At 42.2% G+C, this 20,318-nt stretch overlaps 1 protein-coding gene across 1 annotated transcript in view; it reads left to right on the forward strand.

The window, feature by feature from the left end:
* The window catches only part of AGBL1 (AGBL carboxypeptidase 1), a gene marked incomplete at both ends in the record, with an annotated part of 299,879 nt that overhangs the window by 36,191 nt on the left and 243,370 nt on the right, over positions 1 to 20,318 (forward strand). Inside the window, one exon of the mRNA XM_082005308.1 lies at positions 12,141 to 12,178. Coding sequence (XP_081861434.1) covers positions 12,141 to 12,178 — 38 coding nt within the window. The remainder of the gene's footprint in view (positions 1 to 12,140; positions 12,179 to 20,318) is intronic.

The following is a 20,318-nucleotide window of genomic DNA, read 5'->3' on the forward strand; positions in this document are numbered from 1 at the left end:
CTTGATTATATCAGATGAAAGCTGCCCAATGAAAGGGGAAGGAGGGAATACTAACTTTTATTACTTAGGCTTCTGCAAATTACTGCTTCAAAAAGCCCCTGCAGTTATGCCAGTGTGACATTGCAGATTTCAAATAGCAAATATCAGGAGAATTAGATCCAGTGTGTGTTGCCTTTTGGCTTGTTACTGACGTTCTTCCTTCTAAATCCTCTAGCTAAATGTTGTGAAGAACAGACACCAGTGCTGAGATGTGACTGGGTTATTGCTTAATAAGGAATTATACATGTGTAACTGAAATTCATTAGTCTGCGGTTGGCTGGATCAGCCACAACACCCAGATGCTGGCTTCTAACCAGCCTTGCAAGCTCCATGATACTGTAGTGACCTGTGTTGCACTCGGGGCTAATGCATACTGCCTGCTCTCCAATCTCCTTGCTTGTGGATGTGAGAATGAAACCCCCAAATATGCTTTGTTTGACCCTGGTAGTACAGTCTTCCTACTCATCTTCCCAAAGTCTTAATTCATCCTGCATGTTGAATCTCAGTCACCAGCTGGGCAAAGTGTTATATTGAAGGCAACATGGGTGAGCTAACAGAGAATAGTATCTCTGATTCTTGGACATATTGCTAAACTAAATATACTTCTCTTTCTTTCTCAGGACCCCTACACTATGTCATTCCCATCTTATATAGCCCACTGTTTGTCTTTGACCTGCTAAATATCTTGAGGTTCCAGAGAGCCTCATCTCCAACTTGCAGCCTGTAGGCTGTCTTTCCTGCAGTGAGATGTTCTACTTCTGTCCTCCTTGATCTGCAGAGATGAGGACAGGACAAGGACAAATTCACAGTGGCTGTTGGAGTGGCGGTGCATCGGCTGTGGGCTTTTGTGATGGTGGCTCAGGCTACTTCCACAGACAGCTTCTGCAGAAGATGCATCCTAATTTGCAACATCTATCCTATTTAGTTTGAACCTGATCACATGTCCTCAGATGACTCTCTTGCCTTTCCTATCACAGCTTGGAGATTTGAGGTCTGGAAAGCCGCTGCAGGGCAGTGTGATAGCTGTTTGCTTTCCACAGCCTGGCTCTTTTTCCTGCAAAGATGTATCTCTGTATGTATGCTAGACAATACCACGGTATCCCCATTTCCCTCTCCCAACTGTCAAGTGAGGCAGAAACCACAGAATGGTGGAGGGAGGTGAATAGCAGGATGGCTTTTTTCTGCTAAACCTTTATTGAAAATCCCAGGCAAGTTAATAAGCTTTCCTCCCTGCTCTGCAAATGCAGGGTCTATTTTCCCAAAGACTCCATGCCTACTGTGCTTGCTGCAGCAAAACTAGTCAGTACTAAGTGTTTCTAGCACTGTTCTACATGTGTTTTGCAGTCCTCTGTTTCAACAAGATGGGGACAGACTTTTTAGCAGGGCTTGTTGCAGTAGGACAAGAGATGTTTAATGGTTTTAAACTAAAAGAGGGCAGATTAAGACTAGATATAAGGAAGAAATTTTTCACAATGAGGGTGGTGAAACACTGGCATAGGTTGCCCAGAGAGGTGGTAAATGCCCCATCCCTGGAAACATTCAAGGTCAGGTTGGACAGGGCTCTGAGCAATCTGGTCTAGTCGAAGATGTCTGTGCTTGTTGCAGGGGGGTTGGACCAGATAACCTTTAAAGGTCTCTTCCGACCCAAACTAGTCTATGATGACACGCATTGGTGTTTCTTTTACATACATGACAGATTTGAAAGACTTCTTACAAACTGGCTATTGGTGTTGACTGAAGGGACTTGGGTTGGTGAAGACTGAGTTTTCTGAATGAATGTCCTGATTTTCAGAGATATTTAGATGTGTGAAGATGAAAGGGAACGTAATCATAACAGAAAGCCTCTTGGCACGTTAAAAGCTTAACTCATATAGTTAAAAGGTAGTTCTGACCTTCATATACAAAGGGGCTTTGAAAAATCCTGAGTGCTAGCTGCATGTTGAGACATAAAAACACCTTTTAAATTTAAGTCAAGATGTCTAATGTGAATCTAAGAATATTACTTTGTGTTTCTCAAGCATATTTGTGTTCTCAATTTGAGACTGATTTAATAGTACCAATTAAGCTTACTTTTGTGTACACGCATGTCTTACAAATGAATACCCCAGTATTTCCAAGCATGTTCGTATTCAGCAGCATCAGTTAGGACCATCAAACTGTAAAGTGCCCAATTCACAGTAAATTCAGTGTTAAAGGGCTAAGTATGTATGTGAGGTAACACAATCATAGGAAGAAATGAAAAGTGGGGGTAGTTGGAAAACAGGAGAGCATTGGTGACAGCTTCTGCACATTTTCTTCTATATGTTTTGTTGAAATTCCACTTGCATGTGAGCTTTTCCGGCAGCTCTGACTCTGACCACCATCCTTTGGGATTTAGGTAAGAGCAATCTATAGAAACTGCCTAACCTGCGTGCATAGCAAGGGAAATGATGCTCACCTACCTGGGAAGCACGTGGAGATTGATAAATGGAGTGTGCTGCATGCAAGAAGATTAACTGACATCAATATCTTTTTCTACTTACTCCCTATTGCAAATATGGATGTAACACTGTGTGCTGTCAGTGCTGCAGCTGATGTGTAAACAGCTACTCACACATCCAAACCATGGCCTTAGTATTTACAGGCAGACTGTAGCTGGACACTCACCAACAGGCAGTGCTGAGTAGGGCTGTAGGGGGTTACATTATGACATTGTTGCTGGTTGACAACTGCCCAAGTTGCATATTGTCACACAGCGCAGGGAGAAAAACTCCCGTAGCTATGCTTGCATGACACTGCTTCTTGCTCTGGCGTATTCAAAGAATCTCTGCAAGCCAGCTTTCTTCCCTAGAGATTTTAAGCTTTAAGTTCCCTTTGGATGGACTTCATGGCTATGCTTCATCTGAATAGGACCAGAGGGGAAAACGAAGTGCCATACAAACTCAAACTGATAGATCTATTTTAGAGCCTTGTAATATGGAAAGAGTATCATTAGATTAAAAAGAACAAACACGGTTTTTAATTTTGTGTTCAATATCAGTCATTCCTCCTTTTATCCTGCATCATCTGACTTTTGCTTAAAGACAAGGCTGCCATACAAGTCAGCCTTGTTTCTTGGTAGAGATCAAGGAAGATGGTGCTTTCTCAGTCCTTTAGCTTCATATTTCACGTTCTTCTCAGGTCTCCTAAATTGCACATATCTTTGAAATTAGTTTTCCTGAAAGGTGTTTATTTCTCTAGTTAAAAAGCCCAACCAAACAAAAAACCCCCTCAAAATCCGAAGCAGTGAAATTGCAGGAATAGCTGAAACAAACTCAAATTTCCCATCCGTTGCAGCAGCCTAGCTACACGCAGTAAAGGCTGCTATTTCAAACACTGCTTTACAGCTCAAGAGCACCTTTCATTACAAAGTGCTTTTTAAAGATGAGGTACCCTGAGATTACTGCTGCCTTAGAGATGGTTTGTACTAACCAGTAGCCAGGGAGAACTACAGCTCTTAGCCTTGATTACTTTGAAACCAGCCTCCCTTTTGTGCTCTCAAATAGCTCTGGGCACGAGCAGTGACGTGTTAGATACCTCACTACCTGGACCGTCAGCAACACAAGCTGCCCTTGGATATATCGCTGCCAGCAATTGATAGTATCCATAAAATAAAAATCTTGCAGTTGTTTGCAGGCAATGTAGTGTGAGTGCAGGATCATTTTCTGGCACCATAAAGTCTTGGGTACCCCCGAGCTCTACCTTCTCTTTTATAGTTCATCATCAGAGACTTCCCAATGCCAAAGCACCTCCAATTCCATTTCTCTTAATGAGGATGGAAGTCACAGTTGCTCTGCTGAAATTTGAGCCTAGGGTTCCTGCATATGTCACAAAGCGGTGCCAGTTGGCTTCATCATGCAGTACACAGCGTTTCACCAGGTACGTGGATTGTGTCCCTTTCCCTGCCCTTGCTCTGGGCATACACAGTGTTCGGAAAAGTTCAAGGCAGAACGATCCAGAAGCAAGCAGAATGGGGCTGGGTCTCTCCCCCTGCACTGAGCACCTACCTCACCGTGAGCAAAATGTGCATGTCAATCCCTGGGCTCTCCAGAGCAAGAGCTGCTGGGCATGGTCAACTGTTAAGCCATGAATAAATTGACAACTAAGGAGTGAGCCAACAGACTGCTGTGCTCTTTCTCACTAGTAACTGAATCGGGATTAAAGACATTTTAATTGGGAACATTAAAATGTCTTCGGATTAAATCCCCCCAGAAGACATCTGCCTGGGGAAAGGAGGGGGATTTAACCCGGTTCACTGACATGCTGTAGTTGTCTACAAGATGTTTTGTAGGGTTGTGCTGGTACTTGTTAGCAGATGTGGCCTCGATGAGTATCCTCACTGCTCCTCTTAATCAGTTAAGGGTAACATGATTGTGTCCCTTGGGTGGGAGGGCTGGATTCTCACACTGTCAGCCTGACACTGCCTGGGTGATGAATCTGTTAAGAATCCTGTCTGATTGTGATCCTTCCAGCCCCTTCATCTTGATGTGAATGACAAGCTGTCACAGTCTGCCTCAGCCATATTGGTGACATCTGACCCTAGAGAGGGACTTGGCAGGAATGGAAATATCTTCTGAGGTACAGCTTCTGCCTGAGGAAACGGGGCCAGCTCTGCACCATTCTGTAAGAAATGCCGGCACATTTTTTTGGCAAGGATTTAAGTATAATTCATGTACCTTGTTCTTTTTTGTTACTACTTTGAAGCTAATTTAATTTAGAGCTATAAAGAAAAGGTTGAATTTTTAGGATACAGCTGCGTCTCCTGTGACTCTTGCATACAACAAAGTAGGATACTTGTAAGGATGCCTGGAGGATAACTCTGGAGTGACTCTTTCTGGGAGGCAGAGGTGAAAGAGGCTGGAAGGCTATACACTTTCACTGATTTTTAACCTAACAGGCTCTGGGGCAGGCAGAGATGTTTGGAAGATGCTACAGAGATGGCTTTGAGCTGAACCTGGGACCTGAGAAATGCTTATTGTATTGAGAGCAAGAGAGAACCTTGCAGTGGGGCTTCTGCATCACAACTCTAACTTGTGTACAAGGAGCAGCATATCTTTTGGAGAACACATTGACTTCAGCTTACCAAAATGCTATACAGGAGAAAATTTGCTCCTGGATCTGCTGTAGGGCTAAAAAGCAGAGAATCATTGCTCCTTTTGCTGTTAAGTTTTGCTGGCTATTAACATTTAACTTTGGCACTTCTATGTGCTTTTTTTCTTCACAACCCGCCTCTTAGAGTTAATAGCCATATAAATCTTTAAAGATGGGGAAGAAATACTGTTCAGTATGCATTTAATTTTTGTACTTTTTTCTTACTAATTCAGGAAAATGAATTGCATCACAGAGAATAGGTTCCATAGAAGATGTATATTTGTATTAAAGACAGTGTGTGCTTTTCCGGGGGGGGAAAAAAAAAAATCTGGTCACTGGAATTAAAGTAACCATTAGAAGAAGAGTGTGTGAGACTTACTTCCTTCAGCATTACACCTAATTACATCTGTGCACAACAGCTGGATCTCCAAACTCCACCTGTTGGCAGTGTGTGGGATATTGCAGACTGAGCAGGCTTTGCCTTTAATATAAGTTTTCATGCCTAGCTAACAAGTTGGAATTAAAGTGGACATGATGATGGGTGTCTTTGCATAAGTCTTACACCAGCAGGGCTATGAAAATGCCAGCAGCATAAGCAGCTTTTGCCCACCCATATTTCCAAGACTTGTGAAGCTGCTGGTTTTAAGCCTTTAAAGCAAAACAAATCACTGTGCAAGTGCCTGCATATTTAAGATCTGTATTTCTGGGCCACAAGGGAAATGACTATTCAAGGCATCTGTCTCTGAGATCTACCTTCTGGTAGGATTTATAATGCACCTATTGCTGTGGTGCCTACATGTTGTTTCTAAATGTGTCTCAGTTTTCAAATGTGAAATTGTCTTTTGAGTGAGTTGCTCTGTGACTGTATAAACTCCAGTAGTTAAGTATGAGTCCCAGGGGTTGGAGGCAAAACGCAGCCAGACCATATGTATGCTGAAGGGCACTTAATTCCTCCCAGAGACAGGGGCTATGGAGGCTTAGGGGCTTTTTAAGCCTGTAAGCTGTAATATGCTGAGCCCTCAGGGTTTCCATTGTGCTAGATGCTGTACAAATATCTATTGGATGGTCCCTGCCCCACACTGCTTGCGATATAAATAAACATGACAGCAACAAGTGAGTATACTGTGAAATAGCAGGGTGAAGGGCAAAAGGAGGGAGCATGGGCTGCAGCAATGCGGGTTGCCAGACAGAACCTTTTCTTATGTTTGTATAAAAACAGTGCTTTATGTCTTTATTATCCAGGTGTGATTACCTTTAGGAGTTAGATCGGGCATGAGGTTGAAGAGGTATTTAATGAAGCGCCAAGTCATTAGGTTTCATTCAATAATTTGAAGAGGATGTTTCACGTTTAAGCATGTAAAACGTACAATCTCACAGCAGAAGGAAGGCTGGTTAAGTTAGTTGGGGGCTGATTTGCAGAGCCCTTTTGAGTAATTTCTTTGTTCAGTCTTTGGCTTCTCTGCAGTTCCCTGTCCATAGTTCCAAGCTACTCCTGAACAGGTGGGCACCTACATCGCTGTGTCCTGCGAGTCTTAAAATCCTTTCATGTAGTTCACCATGAATCTCTTCTGTAGTGAGGTTTTTAATTTTCAGAAGTATTTTTTTTCTTAATGCTGGCGTGGAACAGAACTAAGTTATCTATTTAAGAGACTGAAACAGGGGCACAGCATTGTCCATCATACTACCCAGTGCTACAACCTGTGAGCTGAGATCAGAGCAAAGAAAACCGAAGAGATCCTGGATTTCAGTCTCCTCTGTCTGCAGTGACTTCTAGCTAACACTGTCCTGGTAGCTCAGATCTGAAAGGGTGACCTAGGTGTAAGACTTCTTTGTCTATGCTTTTTAGCAGCCCAGTTTTACTGGCTAATCTAATTGTGCTTTGGCTTGGGAAGCAGAGTTTTTCTTTGTTGTTGCTCCTGATTCCCAAGTGTGGGATCTGGACGTTGCATTTCTCTATCTGTCTGCTAGCTATACTCCTGCCCTGATATCCAAGCTGCTGACTTGGAAGCACTTCAAAGATTTCCATTCTCCAGAGTGGCTTTCTCAACTGCTACTACAGGGAGTTTTTAGTGTTTTCTGATTATGGAGCAACATTTATTATTATGTCTTTTAAGATAAGACTTTATTTATACATTTTTTTGAAATATATAAATGAGTCTCTTTTGAGATACACTGGGATTGACAAAGCAGCTAAGATTTTTACTAACATATCACAAGGAACAGAAAATCAGAGGAAGGCATCTGGACAGATTTGGCAGGTTTTTTAATGATTTATCTTCCCCACCCCCATTCCTTCTTGAGACAAATGTGGAGTTCTGCACTGGGCATGATATCAAATTCTCTGGTCTAGCGTATGGCTCCTCAAATCATCTTTCTTGTGCTCTTAAACTTTTCCTCCTGTTCCCATCTTTCCCCCCTTCCCTGTCCTTGCTCTCATGCACAATTTATTATCTCCTTTCTCTCTGCCTTCCTGTCCCATGCTTAATCATCTTGTTATATCTTCTGATGCCAGAAATGATGCTGTTGGTTTGCTGTACGATGTTAAGAGGTGCCGATATTATCGCAAACACAATTTGTGTGACTTGCTTTAAGCCTATTGATGCGTCCATCAACTTGCTGCTGTTTTTGGTGAAAGTCCGTACTGCATTCTCTTCTGTGACTTATTTGTTTCCCATTTGGTGTTTTGTATGTTTGAATTTGATTGGCATCAAAGATAGGTAATACTCCAGTGATACTTGCTGACAGCTGACTTAAAGTGTAAATTACAACGCTGATTTAAAGTCCAAACTTAAACCAAATGCAGGTAGATAACTCTTTACACAGTGTAGGTGTGAACTCCTTCCCAGCATAATTGTGGATTCTAAGAGTTTGCATAAGCTCAAAAGCGCCCAGGCAAAATCAACTAAGAGCTAAAAAGTTTCCCAAAGGCACCATTGCTAGCTTGTGAAATTGCTGGAGTACAACTTTGTTTTGGAAGTTCTAGCACTGTGGTTTTGCTGTGGTCTTATACGCTTCCCTTGGCCACTGTTGGCCGCAGGTTACTAGACTGTTTGGACTTTCAGCTTAAGCTTGTGCACCTGCTATTTTCTGGCCTTGCTAATTAACTTTGTGCTCAGAATACCTGTTTCTCATTTAATTTCCATTTAATCTATGATTAAAATGTAGGGATATAGGACTACAGTCGTTCCTGGGTCACTTTTTTCAGATCCTTTCCTCATTGGCAACAGAGTCTAACAGTCCCATTATAAGCAATTCAGGCTCCCTTTTCAAAGTCGTTAGGTTGTTTGTCCCATTGCTGCCAAGAGGATGTTTCAGAGCTTCATTTTCCAGTGCTTAAGAACCATCCTTTAATTTCCAGTTGAAATTTATTCATGGCCATTTTATATCCATTTGTTCTTGTGCCAACTTTGTTCTTTAGCTTAAGTAGCTCTCTGCCTTCCTCAGTGTTTACTTCTCCCCCACCCAGCGTGTCTATGGAGAACAATCAAGTTGCCTCTTAACTGTCATTTTGCTAAGGTGACAAAACCGTGATCTTTAAGACTCCTTGTGAGATACATCTGCTACCATAATGATTTCCTTAGCGCTTTTCTGCACAGTTCTTTGAGTACTGCACACAGCTGTTCAGGTGAAGCCTTGTATGAAAACACTAATGCTTTCCCTTCTCCACTGCCAGTGACTTGAGACCTGATGTGTCTTTTTCATGGTTGTTACCTTGCTGGGCCATGCTTGCCCTTATCCTCTCCAGGGCTCATATATCCAGGGTGTCCTTCTCATTTCCAAATTATGAGCCCCTGATCGTAACAGCAATTCTTATTAAATCCTAAATGTGTAACCTTGCACTTTGGCTATCACATTTCGTCACATTTCTATTGCTTCAGGACTCAAGAACATCCTGTTATTCCTGAAAGATATTCTGAACTCCCTGCTATTGGCTACAGCTCTTGACTTCACATGGTCAGCAGATTTTCTTAGTATACTCTGACTTTTTGTGCCAAGGTCATTAATGAAAAGATAAAATAAGATCAGTCTGAAAACATCCTTGAGGAATTCCACACATAACTTCCCTCCAGACTAATAATTTCCCCCCCTTTTTTTTTTTTGGCACAATTCCTGCCATTGCCTCTTTAACCAGTTCCTTACTTGTGTTGCAATTCTTACACTAATCCCCATGTTCTCTAGCTTGGTTAAGAATTTCCAGTGTAGCACCATATCAAACGCTTTATTGAAGTACAGACAACTTAGATCTACTACATTTCCTTTGTCTAGAAAAATCAGTTATCTTGGCAAAGAAAGATATCAAGCTAGGCTGGCTTGATCTACTGTTGGTAAGTCCATTTTATCCTTTAAACCCATTACATCTGTTTTGCAGTTCTCCCTTGTGTCTTTAATTATTTTTCCTTTCAAAATTTGTTCTAAAGCAATACAAACTATTGAGGTTAGTCTACTGGGTCTGCACCTACTTATGACTAACTGTAGAGTGCATGCTGTAGGACATACAGAACACTGCGTGTTGCCTATGCCAAAACCCTTGTGATGAATTGCAGTACTTGAAGAGATGAAATGTACTAGTTTGGTTCCACTTTATTTTATGCGGTACTATGTACGGCATGGGCTGAGATGAGGATGTATCTAGGCTATTAGCCTGGGATGTGGGAGATCTAGCTAGCTACAGCTGCCGATCTGTAATGTTGCTTCAGAAGTAGGTGGTGATTATGAAAACTTCTGATTCTGCTGAGTGGTGGTGCTGGGATATGGGTGATACCACCTTTAATTTAATTTTTTTTCAGGATATGTCTGAATTTTTTCCATCCCACAGTACCATCTGGGTGGATTTACTAACATCGATATGATAGTCTTGGGTTTCCCAGCTTTACAAGCAGTTGCAAACCTGTTCTACCAGGTCATATCAAAAGCACAAATAGCCCTTAGCCCTCGACTCAGAGCAGACCAGCTCTCTCCAAGCCTGGAGAGGAGAAGTGATCAGGGCTGGTTAAGGCTGTTGAAGGATCAGCTATGGTATGACCAGGAAGAATTCAGGTCTTCTGGCGCAAGTGTGATGAGGAATTGGAGAGAATGGGGACTCAAAGATAGTATGAATAGGAGATTATACTATCTGAGAACATGGTTTGGGAGGTCTGAGGAAGAATGAAGTTGCCTGTATACAATGTGGTTCATAGACCCCAAAAAAGTATTGGAGAACCCAGATTTGCTGATTGTTTTGTTGATGGGTGGTTTGCTGGCAGTGTTGACATTATGATAGTGGTGTAGCAATACTGAAACTTAGCAGTGCTCATAAGCACCCCCAAAATAAACTAGATGCTTACAGGAAGTCCTTAGATGTCTTCTGCTTGGAGGCAGAAACACTCTGGTCCTTCCTTTGTTGCTCTGCTGTTCTGGCGCGTGATTGAGACACCACCTTAAGCCTACAAACATAGATGTGTACTGTAGTCTCCTTTACAAGATACATATTTGAGTGTAAGTTTTGGGAGAAGCTCTGGATGGAATTTTAACTTGCCTAGAAATGTTTACTTTGCCCCAAACTTTACCCTTGGGGAAAGACTGAGTGATCAGTGGCTGTAGCATATCCGTTTTTCTGAGCATGCTGAATAGCTTGTGGATGACAGTATTCCTCCCACCAGCTGAATGACTGCTGTTTAGGTGCAGTTAAAGAAGCAATGAGAGCATGATTGGTGGGATTTCTGGCTACTGATTTCCTGTTCTGTTTGTATTTGTATGTTTCTTCTGCAGTTTGTAATGCTGTTGAACTCTGACAGAGTTCAATTATGAATGAATGGCATTAGATAGGGATGTCAACCCAACATCACCAAGAAAAAGCTCTTGACGCTTTCTCAGTCTCAGCTGCTGTTAGGACACGCAATGAAGAGCAGGCTGATGACAAAAATATGTATTTTTTTGCTGCAGGATGATAATTGGCTCAATATGGAAGTTAATAAGTTTTTATTTGGGGATTGGTTTGTAAAGAGATTACGTTTTAAGGAATCCTTCGGCATGGAAGCTTTTGTAGCTGTATTTATTCAATCAACTGTAGGCCCTTGAAACTTCACAGCAGTAAGCCAGGTTAGAACATGGATCTTCTTGTTCCAGCAGAACGTGACCAAAAAAAAGTCTCCTGTGGGGCTAGTGGGATGGAGATTATATCACACGAAGAAACTTGCCTCCAGATGGTGGGGAGCAAGGATGCCTCTGTTCAGCTTTTCAAGCTGCAAATGTTAGTGACCAGCTTCCATTCAAACCAGCGCTATGCTGACTCGACAGGTTGAGTTGCTTACCTGCGTCTTGTAATGATGCAGAAGGTCAACAGAAATCTCTCTGTATCTCTCCCCTCTAGCTACTTACAGTCTAACCTCCATGGGGCAAGCAGTCTTACCACAGAGCTTTAGCATCTTTCTTACAAGTTCTGATCTGAGTGGGGACCTTTACATGCCACTGGAAAACAAGACATTGTTATAACAGAAATTAAATTTTCTTTTCAGTTGAAGCTGGTGGGAGGGAGGATGGGGGTGAAGCTTGTTTTAAGAAAAGGGAGAAAGAAGTGGAATTTGTCTGGAAATACTGACATGGATGTCCATGTCCACTCAGCTTGATGCAGAAGTTATCATCTACTGATGTAGATAGAAGCACTGGTGTCTGGAGTGGGCATGTGCTGAGTGTCTGATATAAAGAAGCAGCTCTGGGGCAGCAGTTCAAAGACTTGCTTCATTACTTTGGATATGTGGGTGTTGCTTTAAATTTAATGGTCACTACAAATCAGTGTAACACTAAAGCTAGAGGGCTAATGGTCTTTTAGAATACCTGAGTCAGCTACAGTGACTGGATCCTCTGCTGGTGTAAAACATTGCAGTTCTGTCAAAGTTCACCATAAGCTGTCAACTTAGACCAGCCGGGAAACCTGGCCCAGAAGACTGAAGATGAAGGTTACAAAAATTATCGAAGAAATTGACGTTATTTCTCCATTTCTCTTTTTTCCCCAGGGCAGCCATTGAGGCTCTGGCAGCTTTGCTGAAATCAAGTAAGCTTTTTTCTCTTCCTATTCTTTCTGATTTTCCTTTCTGTGCTGTGCTGCTGCTCAAAATGATCCTGTTGAACCTTATTCTCCCTTGGTATCCCCTCCTCCCTCAGTCCCAAAGAGCACCTCTTAGACAAGAGAGGCGGTAATGCAGTAGTTTCCCATATGTCTAGCTATGATTCTTGGAGCCCCATGGCTCTGTGGACTCACAGCTCTACGAGAGATGGTGCTCTAGATCCCAGGGAGCAAGCTGTTGAGGGAGCCAAATTAGACCCTTATTTTGAGTATTTGGGGAATAGTGGTTGTCCTGGGGCTTAGTACAGTGGAAGAAGTGGGGAACATCTCCAGCCAGCAACCAATGCTTATTGCTCTGTTCCAGTGCCGCTGGAGAGTGGGGCCAGGACCTGTCTGTCCTGTGGTACTGTTGTACTATGTGCTTACCTGGTAACACTGATGCCATTGGTAAAGGCTTGGAAAACCTCTGTACTCCAAAAGAAAAGACCTTATTCTTCATTGCAAGCTTTTCATGTCTGATAATGTGGAGACGGGGTGAGACCTAGTGATTGCTATGGTATAACCCTGCTGTGGCAAGCTGTGCTTAACGTTTGCGCCAGCTGGTTGGGGGTGTTGAAGACCTTAATGTGGACTCTCAATCACACAATGTTGGTGTGACTGCTCCTGAAATGAGCGTGCTACCCCTTTTTTGCCTTTATCCCATCTGAAAATGCTCAGTTTTTTTATTACCAGAATTTAATAAAGCTTTGATTAAGAAAGAGCACTCTACTATTGCAGACAATCTACTCTACAATAAATCACAATAGTGTATTGTCCGTCTCTCTCTCCCTCCTTTCTCCCCCCTTCCACTCTCCCTTCTCCTTTTCATAGCATTAGGAATAAATGCATTTGTGAAAAATTGTAGCCCTGGAAGCAGTGCTTAAATGAGCATGCTGCAATGGGAATCGTGTCTGAGTTGCATCAGCTCAAATGATGAATTCTGAAATAATGCCTCAGTATTAACCTTGCTGCCTAGATTTAAAGGTCACATTATTGCAACAAGGAAAGACCTTCTGGTTTAGGCACTAAATCTTAATAAGGGATTTGTAGGACTATGCCACAGTTGCTTGCAATACAAAAGCAAAATTAGCCTTCAGAGTAGAAAGCAATTTACAGAGAAGGCTAGAAAAAGTGGAGCAGGAGCTGAAAGCTCATCAGGCAGCTCGAGCTTTTCTCCTGCACTCCTGTTTTATGGTAAGTACTAAGAACAGGAAGTGAAATTCTGTTGTCCCAAGATATTTATAGGGTAAATTTTCTACCTGGAGGCTTGCCTTGGGTCTAGAGATGAGAACAGCGTACAGAAGTGGAGGACTAATTACCAAGGGAAACGGTGAAATATAGTTTCCTGGGGAGTTGTAAACACTTGTTGTAAAAGTTGGGGGAGAAGCTGAAGATCATCTAGGGAATCTAAAAGGATTGGATTCAACTCCAAATTCTGCCAGCCCTCTTCCTCCTGGAGTGAGGTAAGGTTTTTTTGTTTGTTTGTTTTTAAAGCCATTAACTCTTAGAAATTTTCTGTATGACTCTTCTCAGCCAATTTAGGTTGTGAAGGCATCTTTGTTGGTGTTTCATGCTTTTTGTGCTTTAGGAAGTACCTAGAGGGTTTCCAGTACTGGAAGAACACACCAATCATTCTGGTTGGTTGTTTCAGAAGTTACAAAAAATGAATTCCAATGAGAATTTAGTCTGAGCAAAGCAGCCCGTACTCTGTCACACTGGTTGATCACTGTGATCTACAGATAAAGGTTCTCATAGTCACTTGTACTGCTGACCACTGCAAAAAGCATTGCTTGGGAAGAGACATTTCTTCATTTGGAGACAGCCTTCCCAGTTTGCGGTTGTGTGTCCTTTTCTCCTTTATCATTCACAACCCAACAACTTTGTTGGAGCAACACCTGCTACTGTTTACATGGAAAAGTGACTTTAGGAAAACACATGGTCTATTTTCAGCTGATGCTCTTTTGAGGCACTGGAACTGCGACTTGGGAAATGGTGCCAATGCTGTGCAATCAAATAGAGTACCATAGCCCACAAGTCAACTTGAACTCTGTTTTCTGATGTCTTCTGCAGTCTGATATAGAGTGGTCAAGAATGTTTTTAGTTTTCTCCTTGTCCTGTGGCTCAGGACATGAGAAGCTCCAGACTTCTGGAGTAGACTGTGCTCTGGTAGCTGCATACAAATGAGCAGGCAGTGCCTTTTGGGAGGTGTGGGTTAGGAGATGTGTAAAACAGCTCTGCTTCTTCCAGAGGTAAACTTACCACAGGTGGAAAAGAACTGAATTCTTTTTCATGATTGCATCAGGACAGCTTTGTTTGTCACAGTTTACTTATTTATGCCCATGACCTTCGTGCTTTTGAACAGTGCAGGGGTTTTTACAAAGTTAAAAATAAAATCTGGTGAATGCTACAGCACTTGAAAGTTGCTTATGAAGACAAGGGGTGAAACTGTACACAACAAAGCACACAGAAGCCCTTTAGAATGTTTTAGATGGGTTACAAACTAAATGGGAGGCAGGAATCCTGGAATGTGCTACAGTACTGAATTGCTGGATGGATTATTGTGAACTTTGGAGACTTGCAGTAACCTATGTGCTGGGAGATGGTGGTAAGATTCAATTTTGCTGGGGATGAAGGCTATAAAAGAGACAGGATAAGAACACACCCATTCTTAAGAGTCTCCCTGTAGGGCTGACATATGCTTAAGTGCTTCAGCCCAAAGTAATCACAAGGGTTACGGTTATACATGGAGTTATGCTGGAGGGAAGGTGTCCCTCTTGCTTTTGGCAGTGAGCCGCAGCAGGAAAACAGACAGTAGTTTTGAAGGGAGCAGGCAGATGGCAGTGTGTCCCCCTCATGGATTTGGAAACCTCTTCAGCTCCTCAGGCTTTCTTAAGCTCTACTTAAGACATTGTCCACCTGCAAAGCCAAGGGCTGGCCAGAAAATTTTTGGCCTCTGTCTCTTTCCTAACAGAAGCTGATGCTAAATGCCCACTTAACAGGTGCATCTGGAAAAAAAAGGCATCAGTGTAAAAAAAAAAATTATTGCTCCAGCTGTACCTGGGAAATTGTTGCTGGTGCATTTCAGAGGGGAAAGTATAAGTTTGTCAAAGAAATAAGTGATGGGACATTACAAACTTGTGCTTCACATCAGGGAAGAAATATTTGGAAACCCAGTGCAAGACGAGTGACCTTGGCTGTCCCATTCCCATGTGCATAATGGAAATCAGTGATAGTCATAGAGATGGTGAATAATGGAGGAATAGACGTTTAGGTCCCTTCTAACAACAGTGCCACATCTTTCTAACAGTGGAAGCTTGGGTTCCTGGTATGGAGAAAATGTTTCTTCGCTGACCATCATCTGGTTTCTCACTCCTGACTTATCTCTTTAAAAGCATCCCAGAGTACTTTACCAATCCTTGCATGCTACTCTCCCAGTTGCTCTTCTCCACCTTCCATGCCCACGTGCATATAGAAAGCAGCTTGCAGCAAGTTCTTCCCTCATTGCCTTACTGTTTTTATTTATATCTGTTGTCTCACCACCATGCTGTTAACTCCCTCTGACAGAACCACATTATTATACAGGCAGAATCAATGTTGCTTGGTAAATATCTATAATGGTGCTGAAGTGCAATGAGAGCATCAGGAGTTTTTTACTCTTCTCTTGGGTGTTAGCCAAGCTTTCCAGTGTGACACCTGTCCATACTTCTTTCTTCAATTTCTAGATGTTTACTACAGCCCGGGGGGGTAGATACCTATAGCTATAGACCAGCTGAGGTGGGATGAGGCACATCATCCTTCCCAGAGTCTCTTCTCTCCATCCCAGGGTACACTTCTTACTTCTTTCCAGCCTCCTTTGGCTTTGTTCTACTTCTCCTCTGTACATCTGTCTCCATATCTTGCTCCAGTTCTGTCTTAAGGCCTGAGGAGCTCATCACTAAGCCCTCTTTACCTGTGAGAGGTCCAGGTGTGGAGAGGGCATACCCCAGCTAGAGCCTGTTTGAGCAGCAATAGAAGGCAAGGACTGCCCTCCATGTTGCTCTTAGCCGTGGGGTCTAATGCTTATAGTGAATTCAGCCCCCCAAAATAAAACAGGCAAAGGATTATCAGTTTTGAGGGAGTGAAAGAAAACTGGATACTTGATACGTAAGTGCAGTCAAGTGTATATCTGGGGGTTTGCAGGCTGAATGAAGGCAGTGTGGTGGCCCAAACAGGACACTGCCGCTGGGCACCTCCAGCCACACGATGGCGATGATGTTATAGGGATCCCCACTCCCACTGGTGCTTAATCCAATACTTATTTTTGGTGGATAATTTGTTTATCAGCAGGTTATTTTAATCTAATTTTGGTTGTATTTGTTATTCCTGACTATCTGTACTTCCCAGAATTAGCAGCTTGCATGTCTTTAAGGAAATTAGCTAGAGCTGATCTCAGAGGCATTTGCTCAGCGGATATTGAAGGAAAGGGCTACAGAAATGGGCAGGACCCTTGTTGCAATGCTTGCCTAGTAAAATTGTAATAAGCAATTTAAAAAGACAGGTTGTGGTGACCCCCTGATCATGCTTATTTCATCAAGACAATTCTGTGTGCTAACAGCGGTTATTGCCAATGGCCTTTCCCCCCTCTTTCTGTACCTTTTCCTTCTTCTTTTTGTCTTCTTTATCCTCTTGCTTTCTTTTTCCCCCTCAGCCTTTCATCTCTTATTTCCTGCTCTTTCCTCCTCATCTTCCATCAATTAACCCTTATTTAACCTTTCACCTGCTCTTTTTTTTCATCAAAGCATAAGGGTTATATCTTGTGGCTGGCAGGATAAAATAATCAGTGTCATTCTTTTTCTTTCATGCTGGCATCAAGGAGGGGCAAGAAACAAAACCCGATGTTCTAGCACATAATCACATTATGATTTCTGACAGACCTGCAGCCTCTATGTCTGAATTCATTATGCTCTGCAATGGATCTACTGACACAGGTCTTTGATCTTGTGTCAAAACAGCCCCACGCTTTAACCATGTCAGTTCCTGTAGCCAACAGCACGATGTCTGATTTGCCTAATATTTTGCCAGGTACCAATTTCTCACGATCAGTTTAAGACTTCCATACCCACCTCTGGAGGCAAACTCCGTTATCAGTCTAGTCTCAAAGCTATGATCGTAGCTTGTAGGTTATTGTGATCAGAGCTGAATTTTGCAAATATTTTCTTTCATAATAATCTAAAACAAGTTCTATGTCTATCCTTTCTTTTGAATTTCCAAATGCAAATAGTTTTGATTCTATATTTTTAAATTTATCTCTTTGAGAGCCACTTTATGGGGGGGAAAAATATTTTTGAATGTCCTTTATATTCCCTTTCTCAAGACTGCTCTTCATTCATAGGCATATCCCAAACTGAAAGTAACTCAGTTCTCTAGAGAAAAAGGTTGGTTTCCTTTCCTGGGGCATGGCAGCTTCCCACTGTTCTGCTCCTCAGGGTGAGTACAATGGAACTAAAGTATGGAGGAGCTGCATTATTCTCCGACATCCTTAATAGTGATTGTTTACTGCCTTTGTCTTGGCATGGGCAGTGTTTGTGCCTCCAGTGATGATCTGGCTTCAGAAAATTCAGTGGCTGAATTTAAGGAAATCTTCCAAATCCTAGCATCCTTATTTGAACTCTTTCAAACCACTTTGTTCGGAAAAATCAAGCTGGAAATTTTGTGCAAGAAGTATTTTTTGTGGATTTCCAGCTTTCTGTTGAGTTACAACCAGAAGATGCTGTAAAACTGAAAAATAAAGGCAAGAAAGGAAACTTTTTTGAAAATCCATTTCCTTCTGGGGTGAGTTCAAAAGATTCAGAAGGGCTTGGCTTGCTCTTTCTTAATTTTTACATATGAACAATATAACAAAGGCATGTTAGAAAAGAATCGCCATGTCATGCTACAGTTGGTATGGCTGCCACTCAATTGGCCAACACCTGGAACTAAAACAAATATTTTGGAGTAGAAAGAATGAGTTGTTCTTGCACTGAAGCTAAGCTTGTGGCTGATTCCTGGTCTAGGAGCAAAACATGGTGGTTGTAGTTGCTAGCAAATCCTGCTTGTGTTCTCTATCTTTGTGCCAGTGTTATACATCTATCCTAAATGCTTAAACAAATGCCTGGACTCTGGAGTTTACAGGACACAATCACAGCACTCTTTTGGCTTCCAACAAGAATTGAACTAATACCAGCTTCTTGCTGGAACTGTAGAGCCCACTGGGTCTGAATTCATCCCAGCACTTGATGGGTGACTAGGTTTCTCCATGGGACAATCCATTTTGTTTCTATAAGGAACCTTCATACTTATCTCTAGCAAAAATGGCCTCTCAATGACTGAATACAATAGATGTTTTCTCTTGGCTTTAGGAGATATCTTGCCTCTTTTATTCCCAAGAGGCAATCACTAGAGCAGAGTGGGGAAGTTGGAGACTTTCTTATTCCTTTCACTCCTTTAGGGGCCATAGGGTTAATTTAGCAGAGCTTTCTTATCTCCAAACTGTAGCAATGTATGTTCTTAGCATAATGAATCAGCTGAGTAGCATCAACAAAGAGATTTAAGCAGATAGGCAGAAAGATAAATATCTCTTTGTTCTGCCTGGTAAGCAGTACACTGCTCATCATATTTCAGCTTGACTGTAAGTCAGTTTTGTGATTAAATATGCTGTGTGTTTTCCAGTGGTCCCTGTGTTCCTGGTAAACGCTTCAAAGTGGCCTGGAATGTGAGGAGGGCTTCAGGAATGTCCACAGAAACACTGGCAGTCATAAGACTCTTATCTACTAGACTGAAACCCTGGCTTTAGAGTCTGTCCTTGTCCCCAGCACAAAATCAGAATTCTGTCAAAACTGGAGATTTCTTTGTAGTGTGTTTCCCTTGCTAATTTAGATGCATCTTTTAATCATTTGATGCTTCCGCATGATGGCTGTGCATCCATGCAAAAAGTTGCTGGATAACTGCACAGATTATTCAGGCCAGATACTCTGTGCTGCAGTGCTTAAACTTTCACTGGTTAACAGCACTGCCCTGGAAGCCAGAAGTGGAGGGTCAGTTCCAGAAGTGTGTGAAACTAAGAATACATTCCCTTATCACCCATCCCAGCCTCTGCAGGCAGAATTGAAACTCTTGAAAAGAAAATAGTATGCCAGTGACAGGTTTGGGGAAGGTGATGAAGACAGCGTTCCTCTGTCAGAGATGCCAGAATAAGATTAGGAAGACAGACCAAGCATAAATCAAAATAGGAAGCACTTCTTCCTGGGCACTTCTGAAAGCTGTGTGGAAGGAGAACTTCCATTTCCACTGAACACTGGCCATATCCAGGGAGAAGGAAAAGGGACTAACAAAAAGAATAACAGCAAAAGGGTCAAAAGGCATAGGACATTTTACCACTTACCATACAGATCATGCATGCTCACTCCAGGAGGGGGTGGTTCTTGCTGCCTACAAATCTGTGCAGTGCTGCTTGTACCTGTACGATTAATTTCCACCATATGTATTTGTGCCAAAATATAGATAGATACCCATGCAGGTGCATCCCTAAATGGAGAGACCAACAGACGGAGACAGGTGGAGAGGCCTTCTTTTTCCATTCTGCCTTCTGGAAATCTTGGCATCCTTCCTCCTTCATTTATTTGCTACTTTATTGACTATACAACTGAAAAAAATGGAAGAAAATAAGAAAAACACTGACAACACAAGAGCAGAGGAGAATCAATTAAATCAGGCAGGAGAAACAAAATGAATGCTTTCTTTGCCCCTTCAGCAAGTAGTTCTCATTGCTTCTGATCAAAGTGCTGAGGGAACTATTGTTCTGCCTCTTCCATCTCCTTGCAGAACAGGCTATCTCAGCTTCACTTTTCATAGCAACTGTTTTGATCTTAAAGGTGGTAAGTACTACAGAAAACACGAGGGGAAACAAATAGTGACGTTATTTTGCTCAACTTCCTCCATGCTTTTCATCCAATGATAAAATTGAGGCACGGGACAGTTGTGTGTTCTGGTCCCTGTGGAGCTGGAATCCCAATGTGGAAATCTGTCTTGAAAGATGTGAGGATTCTTTTTTCTTCTCTTTTTATTTTTTTTA

Source organism: Phaethon aethereus (genome assembly GCF_964289735.1).
Source record: "Phaethon aethereus genome assembly, chromosome: 12".
Classification (NCBI taxonomy): Eukaryota; Metazoa; Chordata; class Aves; order Phaethontiformes; family Phaethontidae; genus Phaethon; species Phaethon aethereus.